The sequence below is a fragment of the Nomascus leucogenys genome, chromosome 17 (genome assembly GCF_006542625.1).
Source record: "Nomascus leucogenys isolate Asia chromosome 17, Asia_NLE_v1, whole genome shotgun sequence".
Lineage (NCBI taxonomy): Eukaryota > Metazoa > Chordata > Mammalia > Primates > Hylobatidae > Nomascus > Nomascus leucogenys.
The window spans coordinates 10,956,988-10,982,744 of NC_044397.1; the positions used below are offsets into that span (position 1 = coordinate 10,956,988).

The following is a 25,757-nucleotide window of genomic DNA, read 5'->3' on the forward strand; positions in this document are numbered from 1 at the left end:
CGTTTATTTGAGAGGATGCTTATATGAATTTGTATCTTTGGATTATAGTCTGCCTCATAAGCATGAAAATATTCAGTTTAAATCTTCATTCTAAGTTGTTTTAACAGGGTTTTTTAGAAATGACAATAGGTTGTGCTGATTTTGGAAAATTATAAGACGAAAAAATTATTTTAAGAATTTCTCACTGATTTTCTATTGTAATTATGTTAGAATAAATTGTTTTAACAAAGACTCTGAAATAGTGAATGTTTTAGGTATTGATATCTCTTTTTAATGACCTTGCACACTTATAGAAAATAATGTTTGTTTGCTTATTGATGGAGTCTCACTCTGTCACCCAGGATGGAATGCAGTGGTGCAATCATAGCAACCCCTTGCTCATGGGCTCAAGGGATCCTCCTGACTCAGACTCCCAAGCCAGCTAATTTTTAAATATTTGTAGAGACAGGGTTTTGCTATGTTGCGTGGGCTGTTCTTGAACCCCTGGCAACAAGTGATTCTCCTGTCTCAGGTTTCCCAAAGTGCTGGGAAAACAGGTGTGAGCCACTGTGCCTGGCCTTTTGAGAAAAATATTAAGAGTCTTGTAGATCCCTTTTCCTAGTAATAAATGTTTGTCTGACCAAACTCTCCTTAAACAGACACATTATAATTAATAGGTACATTTCCCTTCTGTTTGCTGACAAATATTTAGATTAAAAACTGTGTATATACACATATATACATACATTATACACACATATAATGTCTAATTGTAATGTACATCCACTTACAAGTAAATATACATACACACACATATATTATAGAAAAATACATTAAAATGTATAGTTATATATACATGTATGTATATATAATGTATGTGTATATGTGTATGTGTATGTATATTTACTTGTAAATAGATGTACATATACATCATATTCCATACCTTTAAAAATTCTACAAGCTCTCAATTTACTGCAATTATTTTATAAATTTTATAAACCAAGTGCCTATTACTGAAGGGTTTCCTTCTACAGCAACATTAAAATGTAGTTTATTGTTCCTTATGGTTGAGACGATTTACTAGTTACAAAAGATTTTCCTTATTTGACATTATTTTCTGCCCTTGCTTTAAGTTTAATAAATATTGAATACCTTTTTCCACATCCCCAATATCTCAATAGTCTCCAAAAACATAAATGTCAGAGTTATAAAATAGCCAGAATTTTTCAGATGATTTATGCAAATAAATATTGCATCATGACTTTATAATGAAGCACTAAATAATATAAAGTGGTCACATGAGAAAGAAAAAAGCATCTATAAAAACTAAGAATTAAGTTGTATATAATCAATATGCGATGGGATGAAATATATAATTTTAAATTTGGTTGAACTAGAATTCTTTTTACATGTCTAATAATATAACAAAATACTTCACTTGGAGAAAACAAGTTAATTCCTCATTGACTTCTCTTTGTTCTTTTTCTTCTCATCCCCTTTGTTGTAGAATTTATATAGAAAATAAGTTTGCAAACATTCCTAACACTTTTTATGTGAACTGATTCTAAAAATTATGTGTCTTCTATGGATAAGAAATTTTTAAATGCATCAACCTTGTTTCATACATTTATGGAAATACCATATTATGACATAGAACCTTAGAATATTTAAAACAGTATGTTACATATACTAAATTAATCTCATTTTTACAAGGCAAATGGTGGTTTTAATATATCTGGTTCTTTTCATAATTATTTTTATAGTTACTAGATGGCAAACCACCTATCGTGCTGAATATTAGTAATCTCACATTTAAATCAGAAACTCATTAATGTGTTATTATCTTACTGTTGTATATAAGCAGTTGCATCTCATCCAGATGAGAGTAGGTTATATCACATCATTTATATAGATGGCTTTTTCTACCTTTGGTCATTTCTTTTGTCAGTTATCTTGGGTAAATGTTCAAAATTATTACAGTAAAGTCAACAGAGATTCAATGGAAATTATTTTCTGTGGCTTTACTTTTCTTAATTTATAAAGATAAAAAATAAATGACATTGTAACTATCTGTGTTGTGTACCCCAATCCCTAAACATTCATCTAAAAGATATAAAAGTATAAACAAAAAGGATTGCAACTGTGAAACAGAAAAAGAAAATCTTCAAATCAGGGATCAACAAATGGTTGCATGTTTTAAGAGATTCTCTAGTCTCTACATAACCTCATAAATACAACTTCATATCCTTTATTATCATTAAACAAATTAGAGTTACTTGATTTTCAAGAAGGGTAGCTTACTACATATTTCCCAATAAGACAACTGGAAGCAAGAATTAGCAAAATAATTGATTTTCAAAAATTTTCTATTTCTGTGATGTCTTCTCTGAAGGCTAATTATCCATTAACAAGAATAGGACTGTGTACCTTCCTGATAAAACTGTCAATAGGTGAAAACCAAGTAAAACAAAAAAAATCAAACAAACAAACAAACAAAAAAGCATGGAGTTTGCTTTCTAAAGGAAAACCTGAGCTCATTTATTAATTCTTTGCAAAATCCAACTATAATCTCTATTATGTGCAGGCCCTAATGAGTGTAATAAATTCAAGTAATTCCAGTTGAAATAGTAATTGCTTTTAATTACTGCAAAAGTATCAATGTGGTCTCAGTTAATAATGTTGCTAATCCTGTTTCCTAAATTTGGCTAAATGCCCTCTTTAGCTAATAGACATATTTTATACGTGACATTATAGTACACCATAATCGCTGAGGAATGATCATCACCTACCACAAAATATTCCAGACTCTATCCTTAGTGTTTAAAATATGTTACCTATAATCTTCATAAGATCCATGTAAAGTAGCAGATTAAGACATTTGTATTTCTAAGGTTAAGTGTCATTCAGCTAGAGAAGTTAATGGCAGGCTTTAGGATTAAAACCCAGATCACTGTGGTTCCAAAGCCTTCATTTATTCCATGTCAGCATCATTACTGATAAATCCTCATAGAGCTTTGGCTAACAGCAACACCATCTGTTAAATGTTTGAGGTACAAAGAGTGGTTAGAAATTGTTCCTGCCTCTGAGGAATTTACAACCTAGTTGTAGAAATAAGGCATATACATACAGAAACATCAACATAAGAGGGCATATCAATATTGTCTTTATGGAAGTAAAAGGAAGTCAAGTCCACATTGAAGCAGACCATAGAGAAAATTAATAGGAGAGGATGTCACATGTCACACTGCATTACATATCGGCTTCAGAACATCTGTCTAGAATACTGGTGGGGGGAAAGATTACATGCTTAGTAATAAATGGTAGGCTAGGCAAGGAAGTCATGTGTAAACATAGACTCTCAATCAATGGCTCCTTACCTTTTCACCGTACTCAGCTGGTTTGTTTCCATTCGTAGGAGCCTCAAACACACTCCTCAGCTCATCAAGGGCAATGGAAAAGCGCTCAATCCTGCGCCGACTGCTCAGGGAGTCCTCCTTCAGCACTTCTGGCTGACCATATTCCCTGGTGTTGTTACTCTTGTCCACAGAATCCTTCTCTTCAGGCTTCGAACTCAATTTTTCTTCCCCTGTACTGCAGGGCAGACTTGTGGGATCCAAAGTTTCAGGTGCTGATACTACCTCTCCTTCAGGCTCAAGCAATTTGCTTTCCTGAGGCTGGGAAATTGTACAATGGCTGTCCCTGGGATAACACTCACTTCTCTGATAATCACAAGATTCCCATTTCTGCCTCAGGAGGTTGAGGGAGCCCTTCTGCATTGGGAACATGGATGGGTCCAGGTTGTCCTGCAATATCAAAAATCCTTTTATCAATGATACACTAGGAGTCTGAGTCATTTTCAGACTCAAAATACTCTAGGAGCACCAGCTCTTGGGGTTTGGGACTTAGTAAAGAAATCCAGCTTTCCTATACAATTCCATACGATTTCTGGCTCTTCACTTCACCCCACAAAGTTATATAAGTTAAACTAGAATTACGCAGATTATGGAGAGGTGTGGTTTGTATAGCCATGGCAGATTGAATATAAAGAAACAAAAGTGAAGAACACACGATTTTCTTCCATTTTCCTTTTATCTAAAATCAGCCAACAATTGTTTAAAATATAAAATTTGAACAATGTTACTTCATTGTTTAGTATATTCTAAGAAAAGGGCAATTTAAAAAGTCTAACAAGAAAGCAAAATGGTTCATTTCCTGCCTGTAACAGTTCAAAATTTCCTTTGGAATTATTGGCTGCTGTTAAAGTCTTACTTCAGAAGTAGTAGACTAATAGCTAATAGTTATTAAGTTTTTGTTGTCAGGCAAAACACTTTGATAATGACTTTACATGTATACCTCATTTTAATCCTAACATTATCACAAAGAATTAGTTGCTACTATTATTACTATTTTGCACGTAAGAAAATTAAATAGTAATTTGCCCACGATTCTGTGTGACAAAGCCTGGATTTGAAATACATCTATGGAACTCCAGGATCTGCCCTCTTAACCAGTGGAGTTTATCTTTTGTACTTTGAGTTTTCAATTCTCATCTCATTGTGAGACTGATTGGAATTTCACCTTGTTTTAGAGAGTTTTGTGGTATGATAAGGAAGAAAAAAAATGGCAAAGTATACTCTTACCAGAAACACACACACACACACACACACACATCTCATGGGCAGCAAGAATTATATGCTAGCACTAATTTTTGCCACAGAAATAGCTACTTCCTGTTCTAACCCAAAATAAATTTTGTTTTTGAAGGATCAGGCATTTTCCTGGAAAAGTATCAGTGCAGTGGGTCTGGTAAACAATACATCAGATGAAGGCTTAGAAAGTGTCTCAGAAGGTCACCGAACACAATAGCTCCAGATTTCTCTGACTACCAGCCACATTATGAATAGTATCTTATGCACGGGGACTCAGTGCACACATTAGATTAATAAATGTATATATAAAAGAAACAAACTTTGTGTTCATTAAACAATAGTTTCCCTAATTATGTGAACTGCCTGGTGATATTTTCTACTCTGAACTCCTTCGCTTTTAAAGACAATGTGTGCTGCCCAATAAATGGATGTAATGATGTACTAATGTTTCATGGACTGCTGGATAGCTCCATACTTACAGCAGAAGTTCAGTCCCAGGTTGGGTTTTACTAACTATGTGACCTTGAAAAATCTTCACTGGTAAAATATACACCATGGCTTTATTTTGAGAAATATATTTGATAAAGTGTATAAAACTTCTAGTGCATATTCAACACCCCAATAACTGTTAAATCCACTCCCAGCTCTATCTCTGGCTAAAACATCATTTTAATCACTCAAATATTGATACTATACCAGAGCCTCCTAATATAGTGCTTGGAAGAAGAAAGGGGGGTATTTTAAGACACAAAGCCATAGACTGAACAGACTGGAAAATTTGGCCTTAATATTGCCAATTAGTAAGTTTGAATTAGTCACTTATTATAGAAAGTCTCAATAAAACAGTAGATCAAAGAAGACCTGAATATGTTTGGAAAACTGATCAGCATATGTTGAGAATTTAAACAACATACACTGTTAACGTCTGTGTCTCGTGTGGACGACAGAAAAGACCACATTAACATGGGAATGGTTGAGACACTGTCACAGCTGGTAGGAGTGACCTCACAAGGTTATTTCATGAAAGAATTGTTTTGGAGCCAATCGCATATAGTTGGAAAGGGAAAGCTGAGAGGCAGAAAAACTGGCAAGCTGGGGAGGAAAGCCATTTTCTCCTGTGGAAAAGGAAATCCTAATAATTGAAACTGATTTGGAACATCTGTTTCTGGATCAAGTTGGAATAGACATACTTCTTTCTCTCAATTTCTCCTACTAAATACAGCTAAAACCCCTAGAAATTGGGCACATGAAATAAACATGAGGACTTTGAAAAGCAGAGAGAGGGCAAACTGCCTAGGAACCTTGGGACCTGAGGAAAAATATGGTGGTGAATTCCCAGGGATTTCTTTTTGCTTCATATATACAGAACTGGTAGCGGGAAGAACCAGTAACTCAGAAAGTCCTAAGGGGGAAGAAAATGAAATTTCCCCAGGAAAACCTGCTTTCTCTAGCCAAATAAGCTGAAAAGCATCAGCCTAGAAAGACAGGACACTTCTAGGCCATAAGTACCATACACCAGGCAAACAACATGAAAAACCACAACTAAACCCTTACTCCCATCAGCAAAGGCTGAGTGGTAAGTCTAAACTTCTGACTTTTTGCCCCTTGCTGTCTCTCTCTCCAACTATTTTCATATTAGAGTAGACCCAGTGGGGGCCAGGATTTTTGTTCCCACTTGATGGTGACAGGGTTCCTCTAGAAGATGTCAGTAGAAGCCATGTGAAGATCCTGTACTTCTACCCCACCTAGCGGTATCAAGATCTTCTCCTCTTCCATTTGTGTGTCAGAGGACAGAGTTGGTAACTAGAACTTTGTCCATCCCCACTGGTATCTAGAGCTTCCTTCTGGCAATGATGTCAGTGGAGGCTACAAGGAGAGCAATAAAGAGGGGCCTCCCAACTTTCCAGCCAGCAGGGGTGATGGCATTGGAGGAATAATGGGGAGCCCAATATCCCACCTCCACAAAACAGTCACTGAACACCCTTCTTCAGGGAGTCAAAGGTCAGAAATACATAAGTAAGATGCAGAGTTTCACAATGTAACTGACAAAATATCCAAGATACACTTGAAAATCTTTCATATCAAGAGCCACCAAAGACCTAAACCAAAGCAGAAAACAATCAACAGACACCAACACTGACATGATACAGGTGTTGCAATGATCTCACAAGAATTTTTGAGTAGCCATTACAAAATTGCTTTAGTGAAGAATCACAAACATGCTTAAAAAAAAAAGTGAAAAAGTGGAAAGCCTTAGCAAACAAATAGAAGACGTAAAGAAGAAACAAATAAAAATTTTATAATTGAGATAGAAATAACCAACATTTAAAAACTCATTGGATGGACTTAGCAAAATGAAAAGGGCAAAAAGAAAGGATCAGTGAATTTGAAGATACGATGATACAAAGTATCAAACCTGAAAAAAACAGAATATAGAGAGAAAGAAGAATAGAAACTAAGAGACAAGTTGGACTATAAAAAAGATCTAAAATTCATGTCATTGGATTTCCAGAAAAAGAGAAAAACAGTAGGGCTTAAAAAATAGTCCAAAAAATTCATGGATAAATTTTTTCCAAATTTGGCAAAAGATATAAATCTGTAATTCAAGAAACTGAGGTAATCACCAAGACACATCATAATCTAATTTCAGGAAACAAAATAAAAAAAATCCTGGTAGTCACTACTTCCAGTTTTATTCCAGTTGTAGAAGGTGGGAAACAAAGACCGTAGTACCAGCATTCACATTGCGTGGTGGCACAGGATGGTAACACACTGTGCTGCAAAATTCACCATTATGAATAAGCAACATACCTGTGTCACTTTTCAATCTATTACCTCTCAGTTCCAAAAAGCAGTAAGAAAGAAATGGCACCTTGCTTGTACAAAAAGAAAAATCTGAATGATAGCAAGTTTCTCATCAGAAACCATAAAGACCAGAAGGTGAGAGCACAATATTTTTCAAGTGTTAAAGGAAACTAACTGCCAACTCCAAATTCTATGTCTAACAAAATGATCTTTCAATAACAAAGAAAAAATAAACACATTCTCAGACAAAGGAAAACTAAGAAGACTTTGTTGCTGGTAAACCTATCTTTAAAAATTGGCTAAGGGGTATTCTTGAACAACAAAGGAAATGATGAAAGAAGGAATCTTGAAATATCAGGAAGGAAGAAAGAACAGAAAGAGGAAAACATGAATAAATAATAGCATACATTCTTTCTCCTCTTGTAGTTTCTAAATTATGATGGGAGGTGGAAGCTAGGAGTATAATGTTGTCTGATATTCTCAATATGTGTGGAGAAGTTAACCAACAGAATTATGTTATAAACTAGGGAGGGCAAAGGGATAAAGGAGGTAAAGTTTATTTTATTTTATTTATTTTATTTTATTGTTACTATAAGTTTTAGGGTACACGTGCACAATGTGCTGGTTTTTTACATGTGTATACATGTGCCATATTGGTGTGCTGCACCCATTAACTCGTCATTTAGCATTAGGTATATCTCCTAATGCTATCCCTCCCCGCTCCCCCCACCCCACAACAGTACCCGGAGTGTGATATTCCCCTTCCTGTGTCCATGTGTTCTCATTGTTCAATTCCCACCTATGAGTGGGAACATGCGGTGTTTGGTTTTTTGTCCTTGCGATAGTTTACTGAGAATGATGGTTTCCATCTTCATCCATGTCCCTACAAAGGACATGAACTCATCATTTCTTATGGCTGCATAGTATTCCATGGTGTATATGTGCCACATTTTCTTAATCCAGTCTATCATTGTTGGACATTTGGGTTGGTTCCAAGTCTTTGCTATTGTGAATAGTGCTGCAATAAACATATGTGTGCATGTGTCTTTATAGCAGCATGATTTATAATCCTTTGGGTATATGCCCAGTAATGGGATGGCTGGGTCAAATGGTATTTCTAGTTCTAGATCCCTGAGGAATCGCCACACTGACTTCCACAATGGTTGAACTAGTTTACAGTCCCACCAACAGTGTAAAAGTGTTCCTATTTCTCCACATCCTCTCCAGCACCTGTTGTTTCCTGACTTTTTAGGATCGCCATTTAACTGGTTGAGATGGTATCTCATTGTGGTTTTGATTTGCATTTCTCTGATGGCCAGTGATGATGAGCATTTTTTCATGTGTTTTTTGGCTGCATAAATGTCTTCTTTTGAGAAGTGTCTGTTCATATCCTTCACCCACTTTTTGATGGGGTTGTTTGTTTTTTTCTTGGAAATTTGTTTGAGTTCATTGTAGATTCTGGATATTAGCCCTTTGTCAGATGAGTAGGTTGCAAAAATTTTCTCCCATTCTGTAGGTTGCCTGTTCACTCTGACAGTAGTTTCTTTTGCTGTGCAGAAGCTCTTTAGTTTAATTAGATCCCATTTGTCAATTTTGGCTTTTGTTGCCATTGCTTTTGGTGTTTTAGACATGAAGTCCTTGCCCACGCCTATGTCCTGAATGGTATTGCCTAGGTTTTATTCTAGGGTTTTTATGGTTTTAGGTCTAACATGTAAGTTTTTAATCCATCTTGAATTAATTTTTGTATTAGATGTAAGGAAGGGATCCAGTTTCAGCTTTCTACATATGGCTAGCCAGTTTTCCCAGCACCATTTATTAAATAGGGAATCCTTTCCCCATTTCTTGTTTTTGTCAGGTTTATCAAAGATCAGATGGTTGTAGATATGCGGCATCATTTCTGAGGGCTCTGTTCTGTTCCATTGATCTACATCTCTGTTTTGGTACCAGTACCATGCTGTTTTGGTTACTGCAGCCTTGTAGTATAGTTTGAAGTCAGGTAGCGTGATGCCTCCAGCTTTTTTCTTTTGGCTTAGGATTGACTTGGCGATGTGGGCTCTTTTTTGATTCCATATGAACTTTAGTTTTTTCCAATTCTGTGAAGAAAGTCATTGGTAGCTTGATGGGGATGGCATTGAATCTATAAATTACCTTGAGCAGTATGGCCATTTTCATGATATTGATTCTCCCTACCCATGAGCATGCAATGTTCTTCCATTTGTATCCTCTTTTATTTCATTGAGGAGTGGTTTGTAGTTCTCCTTGAAGAGGTCCTTCACATCCCTCGTAAGTTGGATTCCTAGGTATTTTATTCTCTTTGAAGCAATTGTGAATGGGAGTTCACTCATGATTTGGCTCTCTGTTTGTCTGTTATTGGTGTATAAGAATGCTTGTGATTTTTGCACATTGATTTTGTATCCTGAGACTTTGCTGAAGTTGCTTATCAGCTTAAAGAGATTTTGGGCTGAGACAATGGGGTTTTCTAGATATACAATCATGTCATCTGCAAACAGGGACAATTTGACTTCCTCTTTTCCTAATTGAATACCCTTTATTTCCTTCTTCTGCCTAATTGCCCTGGCCAGAAATTCCAACACTATGTTGAATAGGAGTGGTGAGAGAGGGCATCCTTGTCTTGTGCCAGTTTTCAAAGGGAATGCTTCCAGTTTTTGTCCATTCAGTATGATATTGGCTGTGGGTTTGTCATAGATAGCTCTTATTATTCTGAGATATGTCCCATCAATACCTAGTTTATTGAGAGTTTTTAGCATGAAGGGTTGGTGAATTTTGTCAAAGGCCTTTTCTGCATCTATTGAGATAATCCTGTGGTTTTTGTCTTTGGTTCTGTTTATATGCTGGATTACATATATTGATTTGTGTATGTTGAACCAGCCTTGCATCCCAGGGATGACACCCACTTGATCATGGTGGATAAGCTTTTTGATGTGCTGCTGGATTCAGTTTGCCAGTATTTTATTGAGGATTTTTGCATCAATGTTCATCAAGGATATTGGTCTAAAATTCTCTTTTTTGGTTGTGTCTTTGCCAGGCTTTGGTATCAGGATGATGCTGGCCTCATAAAATGAGTTAGGAAGGATTCCCTCTTTTTCTATTGATTGGAATATTTTCAGAATGAATGGTACCAGCTATATACTTCATTGAAACTGCAGAATTCTCATACCAATAGACTGTGATAAGCTTTATGTGTATAACATGTATTTAGGGGAACTACTAAAAATCCATCATACTTGAGGTGTGTTACAAAACACTACAGCCAAATCAAAATGTGTTCTAAGAAATATTTAAGTAACCCATAGAGAGACATGAAAAATGAAAGAGAGAAACATATAACAGAGGGAACAGAGAAGACAAACTTAAATTTCAGACGTAAGCCCCATAATTTCAAATATTACATAAAATGTAAATGGCCAAAGCATAAAAATGAAAAGACAGAGATTGTGGGGTGGATTAAAAACATTATTCAGCTATCCATGTAAGGGTGATATTCTAAGTGAAAAAAGCCAATCTCAAAAGGTCACATACTATAAAATACCATTTCGATAACATTCTTGAAATGACAAAATTACAAATGTGCAAAACAGATTAGTGGTTCTCAGAGATTGTGAATGGATGGGACATATTGGGGTGGACTCCACTATAAAGGGGTAACACAGGGAGATCTGTGTGGTAGTAGGAAAGTTCTGTGTCTTGATTGCTGTGGTGGTTACAGGAATCTGCATAGGTGATAAGTGGCACAGTACTATTAGTGTATATAGCGTCAATTTCAATTTCCTGACTTTTATAATGTACTATAGTTATGTAAGACGGAATTATTGAAGGAAACTAGATAAATCATGCAAAAGATCTCTCTCTACTATCTTTGCAATGTCCAATGAATCTATAATTATTTCAAAATATGTTAAAAACTAAACGGATAAAAAAGTGATTAGGTAGTCACTACTCCAAGTTTTACTCCAATTGTAGGAGAAGGTGGGAAACAGACAGTAGTACCAGCATTCACACTGTGCAGTGGCATAGGATGGCAATGCACTGTGCTGCAAGATCCACTATTATGAATAAGCAAAATACCTGTGTGAGTTTTCAATCTACTACCTCTCAGCTCCAATGCACTCTTCAACATATGTTCCTTGATAAATAACTGAATCCCTTTAAGCACTTCTCATTTAATGTGAGCACAATGGTTAGCTTTCTCAGCAAACAGTGGAGGGACACTGCAAGAGGAAGAGTCTTCCTGAAATTTCCTACCTGGGCTGGGTATCAGCAGTCACGAGCATGAGAACAATGTGGAGCCTGCCCAACTATAGTCATAGAATGATCTTATAGCCTGGGCCAGGAAATAACTTCTCTACAGCTGCCTTCTCATGGACACAAACCATACAGCTGCCTGTGGTCTGGAGGGTCACATAGGGAGCAGCTTTTGATTCTATAAGCCCCTGAGTATCCTGCATGCCACCTGCATGTGTCCTAAGAGATAAACTCAGATCTGCTTCTCTCTCTGCAAGCCCCTGCATAGCCCATGTGCTTTGAAAGTCTATTGCCTAGAGAGGTGCTCCAACCCCCACTGCATGGCCTTGCCACCAGCTGCTGATTGTCTGCTTGGCCTGCGTCTGAAAGGTGGTCTATTGCTAGTCTGGAAACTCTGGGTCAGCTCTAGCCTGGCTAAACCAAAAAGCTTCCTGCTCTCCAGTGGGCTGAACCACACCTTCTCCATGAAGGTCTGGATCCTTTGCCAGTTTGTCTTTCCTTGGTTGCTCTCCCTCAGCCTGAGGCTAGTGAATTGACTTTCTTTGTAGCTAATACCTATTCTTCTATCATAGTTGTTAATTCTTCATATTAACTTATCTTGTTTAACTTACGTGTGGCTTCTTTCTCCTGATTGGACCCTGACTGCTACAATACTATTGCATAATGAGATATCTGCTCTCTAATTCTAACAGTAGGTCATAGTGATATGTTTTCAGTATTGTCAATGGTGATGCATGCCACCATTCCCTTTATGACCAACAGTTTTGCCATGGGACATGAGATTGGAGAAACTCTTCTTCCCATATTCGCTGATCAGGGAATGGCAGCAACAGGGCAGAAGGCACACTTCACTAGGGCCATTGAGTGCTAGTCTTGCAGAAGGTTTTTCAGAAACGGTGCAGAAAGAATTACGTGGAAAAATAAGTTTAAGAAGCCTAATAGAAATCCCATTCTGGGAGAATTACAACATGCACACCCTTATTAAATGCTTTGAAAAGTCTTTCAGAAAGAAAGAAGTACAAGGACAGCAGTGTGTTGCTTAATGTTCTGAGCAATGTATTGTTTGTCAATTTCATCATTGTGAGAAGATCACAGAGTGTACTTACACAAACCTAGAAGGTATAGCTTAAGGGTGTAGCTTACTACACATCTAGCCAATACAGTATAGCCTTTGCTCCTAGGCTAAAAGCTATACAGCATGTTATTGTACTGAATGCGGTAGGCAGTATAACACAGTAGTAAGTATTTGCGTTCTAAACATAGAAAAGGTACAGTAAAAATATAGTATAAAAGACAAAATGTATTATACCTGTATGGGGAACTTATCATTAACGGAGCCTGCAGGACTAGAAGTTGCTCTGGGTGAGTCAGTGAGTAAATGTGAAGGCCTAGGAAATTACTGTACACTCCTGCTGTAGACTTTATAAACATTATATATACATAGGTGACATTAAATTTATAAAAGAGATTTTTCTTTCTTCAATAACAAATTAACCTTCACTTACTATAGCTTTTTTACTTTATAAACTTTTTAATTTTTAAAACTTTTTGACTCTTAATTACACTTAGCTTAAAATTCTGAACACATTGTACCACTGTAGAAAATTTTTTCTTTATATCTTTATTTTATAAGCTTTTTCTATTGTTTTGTACTTTTTAAAAATTTTTATTAAAAACTAAGACATATACATTATTGGCCTAGGCCTATACAGGGTCAGGATCATCAGTATCACTGTCTTTCACCTCCAATATCACTATCTTGTCCCACTGGAAGGTTTTCAGGGGCACGGACATGAAACAGAGCTGTCATCTCTTCTGGAACACCCACTGAAGACCCTGCCCGAGGCTGTTTGCAGTCAATCTTTTACATATATCTTTTATGTTTTTAGAAAAGGTATGCTGTAAAATAACAATTATAAAAACATGGTATAGTAAATACTGGGCAATATGGATTTTTTTCTTCCGTTATAGTCTTAGGGGACCACCACCGTATATGCAGTCTGTCATTAACTGAAATGTTATTATGTGGCATATAACTGTAGTTCAAAGTTGTCCTTAACTTATTTGTCCAGGGAACTTTTAGCATAAATTGCTCATAACATCCACAGGTGCAGTTTTCCATTAAAGACATTTTGATAAATGTAGAAATAAAGCAAAATCCACTAATTATAAAAGGCAAGCCTCTGTTTTCTTCTTAGTATATCCATGTAGTAGTCATGACTTTGGCAAGTTTTTAAAAAGTATTTGTTAATCACTATTATATTTAACAAGTAATTTTTTCGTATTTGTATTCTATTAAAAATTAGCTGGCATCTCTTAAAGACCACATAACAAGCTGCAACATTTGTATATAAAACGAGAAGGCTTTCCCAGCATTCAGAGAATTGCATGCTAAGTCAGAATTTGGGTATGAATGAACAGAGGGTGACGGCTGTGTATGTTAAAATATAATTCCCAAAGTCATTTAATTTTAAAAAGATTCAGCTGAAATGAATACCCAAAGGGACTACATAGGTGGCAGGCAGTGATCCTGCTGCAAATGTTGCCAACAGGACATGGCATCCCCTTCTTTCCAATTGAGGAAAGCAAACTTTGATTTACATATAATTTACTTCTGTTCATGGATTCAGAGACCTGTTGCTGGATATGGTGGGACCCACCTACCATCTTATTTATCCCCCTGGGGGAGCAATCCTCAAGAACAACTTGAGTTCAGGTGGTTGTCTTTGCTAAGTTAAGCACCAGTATGTGGAATTATTGAGACTGAGATGTACCAAGGTAGACTGAGGTAGGATGAAACAAAAAATTACTGTGGAAGCCGCAGGATTAATCAATGACCTGAAATGAAGCATCAGGGCATAATACAACCAATGTGGACATTTTAATAAAAATGTTTTGCAGTGTCACATACGGCACGTAAAATGTTTTGCTTCTAACTAAAGTAGTGAACTCTGCATTTTTCCTTGTTAGGAGTTGGCTTGGGTAGTTTCAGATATTTTCAACCATGATTCCCCTCCTTCATCCTCTCTCCAGGCTTTAATCACTGTGTCCTTTTACTCTCTTGCATTTCTTATTTTCTCTCCTGCTACAGGACCTTTGCAAATGCTGTCCTTCTGCGTAAGTACTCTTCTCTCTCCTGTTCTGCTGGTATCCGTTATTTATCCTTCTGTACTCAGCATAAGGCATGACTCCCTCAGGGAAGCATTCCTGACTTACCAAAGATGATATAGCTCACTATTTTAGCACCCTCAAAATATGTTCTTCATTGTTCACATTGTCAAAACTACAATTACACATTTGTTTTTGTAGCTATTTTATTAATGTCTGTTCCTTAACTTGAAAATTCTATGTTGGCAAGGTGCATCCCAGTTTTTGTTCAATAGTTTATCCTTCGCTTCTAACACACTGCCTGGCACAAAATTGAGGCTCAATTAACATTATTAGAATGAAAGGTACAATGCTGAAAAAAGTAGGTTTTCACTATAACCCATCATATGTATAAACACATTTTTTCTTCTTATACTAGAATATATGGAGCAATAGTTCCCCTGGGATTCACTCCAACTCAGTAGATATTAAAAACAACTCAATTAGTGTATTTTTAATAAGTACCTGAGGTGATTTTAAGGAAGGTGGCCTGAAATCTATGCTTTGAGAAACACTAATAAAGAGAATAATAGCTTACATGGACTTAAGAAAGGAAATCTGCCAAGATTTAGTAAATACACGAGCTGACATTCACGTTAGGATTCCAAAGAGTTTATTTCACGTTGCTGCCAGGTGATCTGCTATCTTGTATAAAAGAGTATCAGGTCTTCAGAGAGTGAATTTGTAAGTGAGGGAAGGAAAGAAACCCTTGGTCAAGGCTAAGTTGTCTATATATTAAAGACTGCATGTTTACAAAAGTGTTCTAATATTTTGTGATCTCTGTCATTGTAAGAATTATCTCCTGCCTCTATTATTGTAACATTGAGTTTATGTCTAATTATAATGATAATGTTAGGTTTGTGGCCCATTGCATTAAACAAAAAGAATGACCACAATGATTTTGCCTGTCAAGCATAGCAATCCACTGAGAGAAAAATTATCTTTGACCAAGTCTTGAGGAGAAGAAAAATTACCAAACGCTTCCCTGTTCCACTGAAAATCCCTAAAGTTAATTTTAAACAAGCTTTGTAAATAGTCTCATATGGTTGCTTTACTAAGATTTCTTGTAAGTCATAACTCTTGTTTCTTGCATTTGAGGACATGCTTTGGTACACTTCTCTACTAACAGCATTTCAAGTTTAAAGCATAGTTATTTATCAATTTGAAACACATTTTCAAATCTGAGAAATCTATGATTAGTACAGAATCATAGTGAATGAAGAGTTTTCAGCATGGCAAGATTGACAATGGCACTGACACTTTTGATCTCTATTTCTAAAAAAGAAAATGTGCATAATAATGTAATAGAAGAATATTCTTTAATATACGCAAATGTGCCTTGCAGGGTTTTAATAGTCATTACAGATAGTAAAAAAGGAAATGCTCCAAAGTGAGGGAGATGTTTTACTAAAGGATGGTCTGGCCACACAAAGAAATGATGTAGCCGTGTGAAATGGTAAATGTAAAGACAACGCAGAACCAATGAAATCAGTATATGATATAAAATTGGGTAAAGAGATACACAGAAAGGAATGTATTGCATGACTTCAAAATATATGCACATGTTCAAGAACTGAAAGTATTTTTTTAAATGCAAACAATTTTTTTGTTGGGATCGAGGCAGTTGGCTTTTCTACGTTTTTAAAGAGAAAATAAATGCCATCTTTATCAGCATTGGTTTAAACTGTTTTCTTCCTTCCACAGAAGGAAAAAAATAGCCTTTTAAAACAATTATGGATTCTTCTGGAATATTTTTAAATTTCCCACCAATTACTGTAATATTTATAGCATCAAATTCCAATATTCTCACTTTTCACCACCAGAGAATGACCACTGAAGGTAATTTAAACCCGAGTCAGTTTACTGCAGTCATCTCTGTTTTAAATTACAGTACACGGAAACCCTCTCTAGAATCAGCATGCGATCTCTCTCTTTTCCCTCTGGTGGTGTTGTGTGTGTGTGTGTGTGTATATATATATATATACACACATATATAAAACTTATATAACATATCATAGAAGTTAAATATATATATCTTCTATGAAATGTTCTCTGAGCCTGACTGCAAGTGATGTCATTTTTCATTGCTCCAAAATCATAGCATTCTATGTCAAGTAACCCATCAAAGGTTATTTCAGAAAAGAATACAAACTTCAGCTCTGGGAACCTGAGAAGCCTCAACATATTTGCTGTGGGGACCTGGATGGAAGGCCTTTTACTGAAATTCACAGGAAGCCTCTTCTCAGATGCAGGCAGGTGAAGTTCTGCAGGAGGGTGTTTAACCTTGTTTTACTCTATGCAATAATTTTTAAAGTTGGCTTTGAAATTCTGAAAACACAGCAGGCTGCAAACAGTCTGGATTGCATGCCAGAGCTGTTTCATAGAATAATTTCAGTCATAAAGCAATTGACTTTTTTCATGAAAGATCAACACATGTCTCTTTTCATTCCCATTGTTTCTGTGATTTCTACCTGCTCTCTTTCCCAACACCCACCATCCTCCGGCCCAGTGTGCTTTGGAGATCACAGCATTTTCTGAGGCCCTTTAAACATGACTTTAAATATTTTTTTCAGGTATAATTCAACAAGTACAATACCAACTAGAATTCTAAAATATTTTTGTTAATCAGAATGAAGGCTGTGCCAATTTGAGAATAAAAAACATCAGAATGGAATGAAAAGGTATTGTTGGATAGAAATTTTTCTAGTGGGTTTCTCATCTTTGGAAACTACAACATATGTCTGAAGGGGGAAAATAGTTTGCAATATAATTCTAGCATCCTTCAAAATAGTAGTTAATGATCCCAATAAGATGACAGAACAGACAAAGATTGTGAGGCATATTAGCATCGGCAAGCTGAAGGTTCAAACTACAAAACAAAAGGTTTCCAGGAACCTGCCAAATTTATGTTGTCACTAAGCCAGATTCTCTGCCAAGGAAATCCTCAGTCTTGCAACTGTAGAAAGCAAGTTAAGGTTAGGTAAATATGTCAAACTAGCAACTTCTGACAAGGGTAAGAATCCCAAGGATTATGTTTATAATGCTAATATTAGTGTAATTTAACTTATTTCCATGCTTTGGTTATATTTTCTGTTACCAAGCTTTCAGAATTTTTGTTGTGATTAAGAAAGATTATCAGACAACAATTTTTTTTCAGAGAAAAAAAATCAAAAGACAACAACTGAAAGTGTTTTTCCAAATAAAGCAAGTAATTGATCTTTTCTGGGAGGGAAATTTTAATTAGTTTTGGCAGATAGTTGCTCAATATCTATCTGATAAGAATGTGAAAGAAATGAGTTAAGAGATTCAAAGAAATGACATTTTCAATATTAAAGAAAAGCTTAACTAAAGCTTTATTATTATATACTGTCAATTACATTAACTTTTCCGGCTATGCTAGGTTTATCAGAACAATTAATTTTTCTGCCAAAAATGTAGCTAACATAGTACATTACTTAGTTTCCCACTAATAAGATGCATGCATAATTCATATATGTAAAAAAGAGATAGGAATAATGCATTTGTTTATTTTTCTTTCTTTTATCTCCTCATTCACATTTATTAAGTGAACCAGCTAAGGCACCTTGCTAAGACAAGTTATTAAAAGAATTTATGAAGTTGTATATTTGCAATAAGCTTATCTTACCGCCATGTCCTTTTCTGTCAAATTTCTGTCCTGTGATTCAGCTACCACAGTCACGTATCCATTAAAGGAAAACAAAAATTTAACAGTTCTTTAACTTACTGATCTCATCTAACTAATGAACATCAAGCATGATGGACATACGTCGCCAGATAGCCGTTACAAGACACCAAATCTCTCATAGCTAGCTCTGGGAGCTACATTATTTAGTAAGTCATGGAAGAGAGAAGTGTACCCTCAACCATAACCCCTGTTTGTGCTGGGTACTCAGCTTACAAGTTTACTCGCTAAAGGCTGATTGAAGCAGCTTTTGTTTCAAAATTCTATAGAAAAATAAACTCATCCTTAGTAAAAGGATCCATCTCAGAGTCCCAGAAAACTGTCTGGAGGATATGGGTAATTAGTATTTAACAAAAGAAGAAATTTGTTAAATATTTCATGGATTATCCCAAGCAGGCTGAGTACCAGACAATACCTGTTATTCAGGACCAAGCTGATGTTCTGTCATTATCAGCTTCTGCTATACTCACATACAGAATACATCTGTAATAAAAGAAGCATGCAAAATTTGCTCTTGTGAAATTTCAAATATGAATCTCAATGTGAATAATAAAAATAAAAACAAAGTTTTAGAGTTTACTATTGAGAGCTATCAAAGAATTATAAAACAGAAATCCAGACTTCAGGGATTTACAGTCTGTTCAGATGCTCTGGTTCTCACCTTTTCTGTGAACCAACATCACCTGAGATGTCCTTAGCACTGCAGATTCTTAAGGGCCCACTTGGGGAGTTTCAGCTAGTTTCAATCGGTCTGGAATTTGAACTGGGAACTGGCCTTCTTAGAGAGCACCAAGAGGTGATTCTGATGCCCGAAGCCTATGAACCCACCATTAAAAAATAAAACTTAGGGGCCGGGCACGGTGGGTCATGCCTGTAATCCCAGCAGTTTGGGAGGCTGAGGTGGGAGGATCACAAGGTCAGAAGATCGAGACCATCCTGGCTAACACGGTGAAACCCCGTCTCTACTAAAAAACAAAAAATTAGCTGGCGTGGTGTCAGTGCCTGTAATCCCAGCTACTCTGGAGGCTGAGGCAGGAGAATCGCTTGAACCTGGGAGGTGGAGGTTGCAGTGAGCCGAGATTGCACCACTGTACTCCAGTCTGGGTGACAGAGCAAGACTCTGTCTCAAATAAAATAAAATAAAACTAAAAAGTAAATAAAACTTAGCTACATCAGCAGAAATATTAATGAACTGGAGAAGACACAACACCATTCATTAATTCAATACCTGCTTGAGGATTGCTTGCTATGGAGAAGGTGCTATGCTAAGTACTCATAAAGCCTCCATAAAACAACACATACAAACAGAAAATCACAAATGGTGACAAGGGTGTGTAGAAATTTGAACCCCTGTGCATGGCTGTAGGCAATGTAAATGATGCAGCCTTTCTGAAGACACTATGGTGGTTTCTTAAAAAATGAAACATACAACTACCATATGACCCAGCAATTCTATGTATAGATATATAGCTAAAAGCTTTGAAAGTAGAAACTCAAACAAATATTAGCACAGCAATGTCCATAGCAGCATTATTCACAATAGCAAAAATTGGAAACAACCCAAATGCCCCTTAAAAAGAGGAAATTTTGGCATATAATGCAATGTGGATGAAACTTAAAGATATTATATTAACTGAAGTCAGTTACAAATAATAAAATATTATGTGATTCCACTACTACATGGTACATAGAATAGTCAAATTCATAAAGACAGAATGTCAAATAGTAGTTACTGGGGACTGAGAGGAGAGAGAAATGAGGAATTATTTTTTTATTAATAAGTACATAGTTTCAGTTTGGGATGCTGAGAGAGTTCTGGAGATGGATTGTGGTGATGATTGTACACCAGTGTGAAAGTACTTAATGTTCCTGAGTGGTACACAGATGTTCCTCAATTTATGACGAGACTCTGTACTAATAAACCCATTGTAAATTGAAAATATCATAAATTAAAAATGCTTTTAATACACCTCGCCCACGGGTCATTACAGTTTAGCCTAGCCCACCTTAAACGTGTTCGGTATACTTACATTAGCCTACAGAAGGCAAAATCAGCTAAGCCTATCTTAAAATACAGTGTAGAATACATCACGTAATTTATTGAATACTCTACTGAAAGTGTAATACGGAATGGTTGTATGGGTACAAATTCAAAATCTGAAGTACAGTTTCTACTAAATGCATGTCGCTTTTACACCATCATAAAGTGAAAAATCATTCAATCGAACCAGTAAGCTGGGGACAGTGTATACTCAAACATGTTTAAAATTGTAAATTCCATGTTATGTATATTTTACCACAAGAAAACAACTGACAAAAACATGTCGTTAAAAATCATTAAAACAGTGATCAGGAAGTGTACAACGTACACTGGTAAATGTCTGTTATGATAAAATAAATTAAAATAGGCTTCCTAATGAAGATAATTTTTGTGCATGTTGAATGCAAAGGAATCCAGCCTCTGGTGCCTCTCCTCCCTGCAACACACACAAATTAAAGGGAAATTGCAAGTTGGTAATTTGTTATGTAATACAAATATCAGCTCGTCTGAGACACGACAGTAGATAGAATCAGATATTGCTAAAATTTTCTCAGTAATGAGAAAACCATTTATAAGATTTTTTTCCTTGAGCAATGAACAACAATAACAAAAAAAATAAAATTAAAATTACATCCTTATTCAATAAATACATGACATTGAGACTGAGAGGGGTGCAGTTGGATGATGTGAAAATATGGATGTGCTGCTTATAGTGTAGCAGCAAAAACTACAGAAGTAGGGCTTACCATGCCAAGACTGTTGTTAAAGATTTTCTATTTAGCACTATATGGCCTTGAGCTTTGGTTTCCTTCAGGATAAAATGGGACTCATAATGCCTTTCCTGACCTGGAATTAGAGGGAATACATGCAACTTTGAAAAAGGTTTGCAAAATATCAGAATAATTTATTTATGCAGTACTAGAAATGGTTCAATAGAGACTTGAACACTATGGTAATACTAATCAAAACATATTTAAAATTTTCCTGTAAGGTTGTAAATTCATTTTAAATTTACAAAATTGAATTAATTTTAAATATTTAATGGAGACAAATTATCTATTAAGGGTAGATTTGATTTTCAGAAATAGAGTTAGCCTAAGACCATTAAAATGGAATAAAATGGTTCATTTTATGCTCTTTGAAAACTCCCAGAAATGCTCAGATGAGGGCCAGCTGTCCAGAGTGGCAAATGTGTTCTTGATACTAAGATCAGTTCCCTTGTTCTCTCAGGGCCTTAGTTTCTTTACACATATATAAATCAGGTGGTCATTTATGGTGTTTCAGGTTAAAATAGTTTGGGTATGGGGGCTCATGCCTATAATCCCAGTGCTTTGGGAGGCCAAGGCAGGAGGACTGCTTGAGGCCAGGATTTCCAGACAAGCCTGGGCAGCACAGCAAGACCCCATCTCTACAAAAAATTAAGAAAAAAATAGCTTAACATGGTATTGTGTACCTGTAGTCCCAGTTACATGGGAGGGAGAGACAGGAAAAACCCTTGAGTCCAGGAGTTTGAGGCTGCAGTGAGCTATTATTCTGCCACTGCACTCCAGACTGGGAACAGGGTGAGACTCTGTCTCTGATATGGTTTGGCTCTGTGTCCCCACCCAAATCTCATCTCACATTGTAATTCCCATGTGTCAGGGAGGGACCTGGTGGGAGGTGATTGGATCACTGGGGTGGCTTCCTTCATGCTGTTCTCCTGACAGTGAGTGAGTTCTCATGAGATCTGGTGGTTTTAGAGTGGCAGTTCCCCCTGTGCTCTTGCTCTCTCCTGCCACCATGTAAGATGTGCCTTGTTTCCCCTTCACCTTCTGCCATGATTGTAAGTTAGGCCTCCCAGCCATGTGTAATTGTGCATCAATTACCTCTTTCTTTATAAATTTCCCAGTCTCAAGTATTCTTTATAGTAGTGTTAAAGTGGACTAATACAGTTTTTTAAAATAGAAAAAAACATATATATGTCCCAGTTTATTCTCTAAGTGTAATGGCAATAGTAGAAAGTGTGAAACAGTCTGACTTTTCTAAAACTTCCATTTCTTTACCTTTACATGTTCAGGACCCCTGGCCTGAGGGGTGACGTCAAACATTCTGGGTCCTATTTTGGGACATTGATTTGGATAATGAAGATTGACAATCTACAATCCCTGGTGGATGTCACAAAGCTGCTTAGGATGAGGCACCATTGTAGTCTCTTGGGGAAATGATACATTAGGTTAGATCCAGGTGGTGCTGCTGCAAGTTGCCAGAGCTGCAATGCCTAATGGAGGGAGAATGGGAGGCCACAAAAGCTGGGCCAGGAAGTAAAGCAGCTGTTATGAGGTTGACACGCAGCTCCAGGCTGAGAAGCAGAAGGCCAGGGAAGAAGAAGAACAAGGAGAAGAAGGTGGAGATGGGGCATACCCCAAAAAGGAGAAGAAATCTAGACTCAGATGAAAATGAAAATGAAGAAAATGACTACCAGCAAAAGCACAAAGACATGGAAGGACTCATCAACATTAAGAACCCCAAGCAGGTAGGATAGATGACCGGAAGGGTCAAACAAGTGGATCTGGACAGGCTAAAGGAGATTTTAAGGAGAAAATGCACTAGCAGGGAAGACAGAGCAAGCCAAGGTGGGCCTTGCCTGGCTGGTGATCACCTGGAAACAGTGGGAGAAGGCTGCCAGGAAGAGGGAATTTGAGAGGAAAGCAAAATATGGTGCCACATTGTCGGGAAAATGAACATGGTTGCTCCCCTTGAAAAAATAAACACCACCTGCAGGAGGAGAGGCCAGGGACCTGGGCCAGAACCTCTGCTGTGTCTCACCTACCCTGTGCCCTGGCTCACTGCAGCAGCCCTTCAAGGCCAGAAGCCCCACGGCCCAGAGCATCCTCTTCATCTTGGCACAGAAATTGTTTAGGGAGGTGTCTGAGGGTGAGTGGGGGGAGAGTGGAGGAGGGACAGCTGTTATCTCTGAGACAGAAAGATGCAGGAGAGCATTTCATATGTAACAATTTGAATGTTTTTTGCTGTTTTTAGAATCCAGAACCCTTGTTGGGGTGCCTGAGAAGTGGAGTAAGAAGAGCTTCCATTTGTCTGGTAGATCGCATGTTAGTGGACGGTTGTGCCAGGAGGCAGCTGCTGAGGGGTTTGCAACAACCGGCCCTGGTCTATGTGCCTGAATGCTCATTCAGAATGGGGCTGTTATCTGCAGGCTCATGCCCCTGGGTCCCTGAGGGTCATGGCTTTGTCCCTGGCCAGTCCTCTCTGACCGGACTCAATGGAAGGAAGGAAGAAAGCAGAATTGCCCAAATGCTTTCTTTGGGTGATGCTGTTTTTGTTAAATTTCTTCCCCAGAAGTCCCTGACTATCTTTCAGTGTCCAGAAATATATTATATAGCCAAACTCAATGTGTTTTGAGTCTGAGAGATTAACTATTTTTTCCCTGGGCACATTGCTGCCCCAGATAAAATTGTTTCTCTTAGTTAGAAAAACAAATGAATAACTAGAGATTCTAGCAGCAGTATCTGTCACTAAGTGCTAGCCTGAATTCGTTGATGCTGCTGTGATTCTATGCTAATTTAATGTATATTACTTAAAGGAAATAGGGAGAGAGAAGCAAAATATTGTCCTGTCAGAAACTATCTAAAGAGAAGCATGTATGTGTAGAAAAAATTATGAAAGAAGTGGTTTTTCTTAGGAAAATCTTACCTTTTTTCTAGATGTCCCAATCCCTACCAGATGTTCCCTTTTGTCTGCCAGGTTTCTCCAAATAATCCTGACTTCCTGGATACATCCTGACTTCCTGGATACACCCACATAGAAACAGGTTGGGTTCTAGAAGAATTTGTTCTGTGTTCCATCAGAATCAGATTATCTCAGTATTTTGGAACAGGTTAATCTGCTGCAGTTGAATTAATGAATGCTGCTGAGTTAGCTATTATCATTTTTTTCCTACATATTCTTAAAGGTATGTTTTAACTCAAAGACCCATAGTGACCAAGAGGTCACTATAGGGCTGAGATACACTTTAATTATCACTGTGCCTCAAGTTCCATACATATAAAAATAAACCTAATATTTAATTCAAAGTCATTTGTGAGGGTTTGGGACACTTGACATTTTTGGATAATGATGATGAACATGGAGTCCAGATTCAAAGTAACTGGCTTCAAATTCCTATTCAAACACTAGTATATGGCATTAGATGTATTATTTAATATATCTAAACATTAGTTTCCTCACTTGAAAATTGAGATGATAATAGTATGTTCTAACTATACTGTTGTGAGATGATCAAAATAAATGAAATCATGTTCATAAAGAACTTAGGATAGTACTTGGTACGAAGCAAGCGATCAGCGGATGTTAGCTTTTATTAGCAGTATTTAAGTATAGTTATTTGCACCCAAAAAGTGCTTGGAGATATCAGTTATCATCTTCTACAAACTATAGGAGACCACAGTTTCTGAGATAATTTTATTTCACATATAGTAAACTATATACTATTTCAAATGAGTGAAGTCTTTCTCTTCGCAGACTATTATTGCAGAGTCTAATTAACCTCTTGATCCTTATTTGGTTATCTAATAGCTCTTTATTCCAATCTGGGGTTTTTATATGTAAGGGGTTCAGTGATACACTACTAAAGACAACACTGATTTTTTTGTGTAAAGGAATTCAATAGCAGAAATGCATTTTAATATAATAAATTAAACCTTATATCTTTAATCAATGAATTTTCATACATAAAAATGACCATAAATTATATAAATAACTGCAGTGCTTAGCCAGTATTCAAAATGTAGGTTTCAGAAATCTTGTTTGAAAGCTTAAAATATAGGGCAGTTATGATATGGTATTTGGGAAGATACAGGGTGTGATATAAAGGTTCGATTGCAAGCCTAATGTTACAAATTGGTCACATTTTGAACTGCAAATTCTGGTGACTTCATTATTTTTTCAAGAGTTTGCCAAAGTCAATAAAGAACAATTAGCTCAACACCTATGAACTTAAAAATGACTTAGGCATTCTGCTATATTAAAAAGACTAAATGCAGTACTTATCTTAGCATGTTTCTTGTTTCTACTCTGGGAAGATTTAAAAAAATAACTTTAGAAATTATAGACCTGTCATCATCACTATTTAGTTGAAAACTTACTGAAACATATCATCAAACAATCAATTTTC

General features: G+C 36.6%; 1 protein-coding gene across 4 annotated transcripts in view; it reads right to left on the minus strand.

The window, feature by feature from the left end:
* The window catches only part of XIRP2 (xin actin binding repeat containing 2), a 345,116-nt gene extending 320,780 nt beyond the window's left edge, over positions 1 to 24,336 (minus strand). For 2 of the 4 annotated variants that reach the window (XM_003266198.4, XM_003266201.4), the window contains exons 1-2: positions 24,278 to 24,330; positions 3,357 to 3,782 (exon numbers count right to left, since the gene is read on the minus strand). In XM_003266198.4, the coding sequence (XP_003266246.1) occupies positions 3,357 to 3,764 (408 nt within the window). In that variant the 5' untranslated portion in view covers positions 3,765 to 3,782; positions 24,278 to 24,330. Of the gene's footprint in view, positions 1 to 3,356; positions 3,783 to 21,333; positions 21,434 to 23,396; positions 23,495 to 24,277 lie in introns of those variants that run through there. The other 2 variants (XM_003266200.4, XM_030796828.1) reach the window with 2 other exon arrangements.
* Positions 24,337 to 25,757: the final 1,421 nt, after the last annotated feature.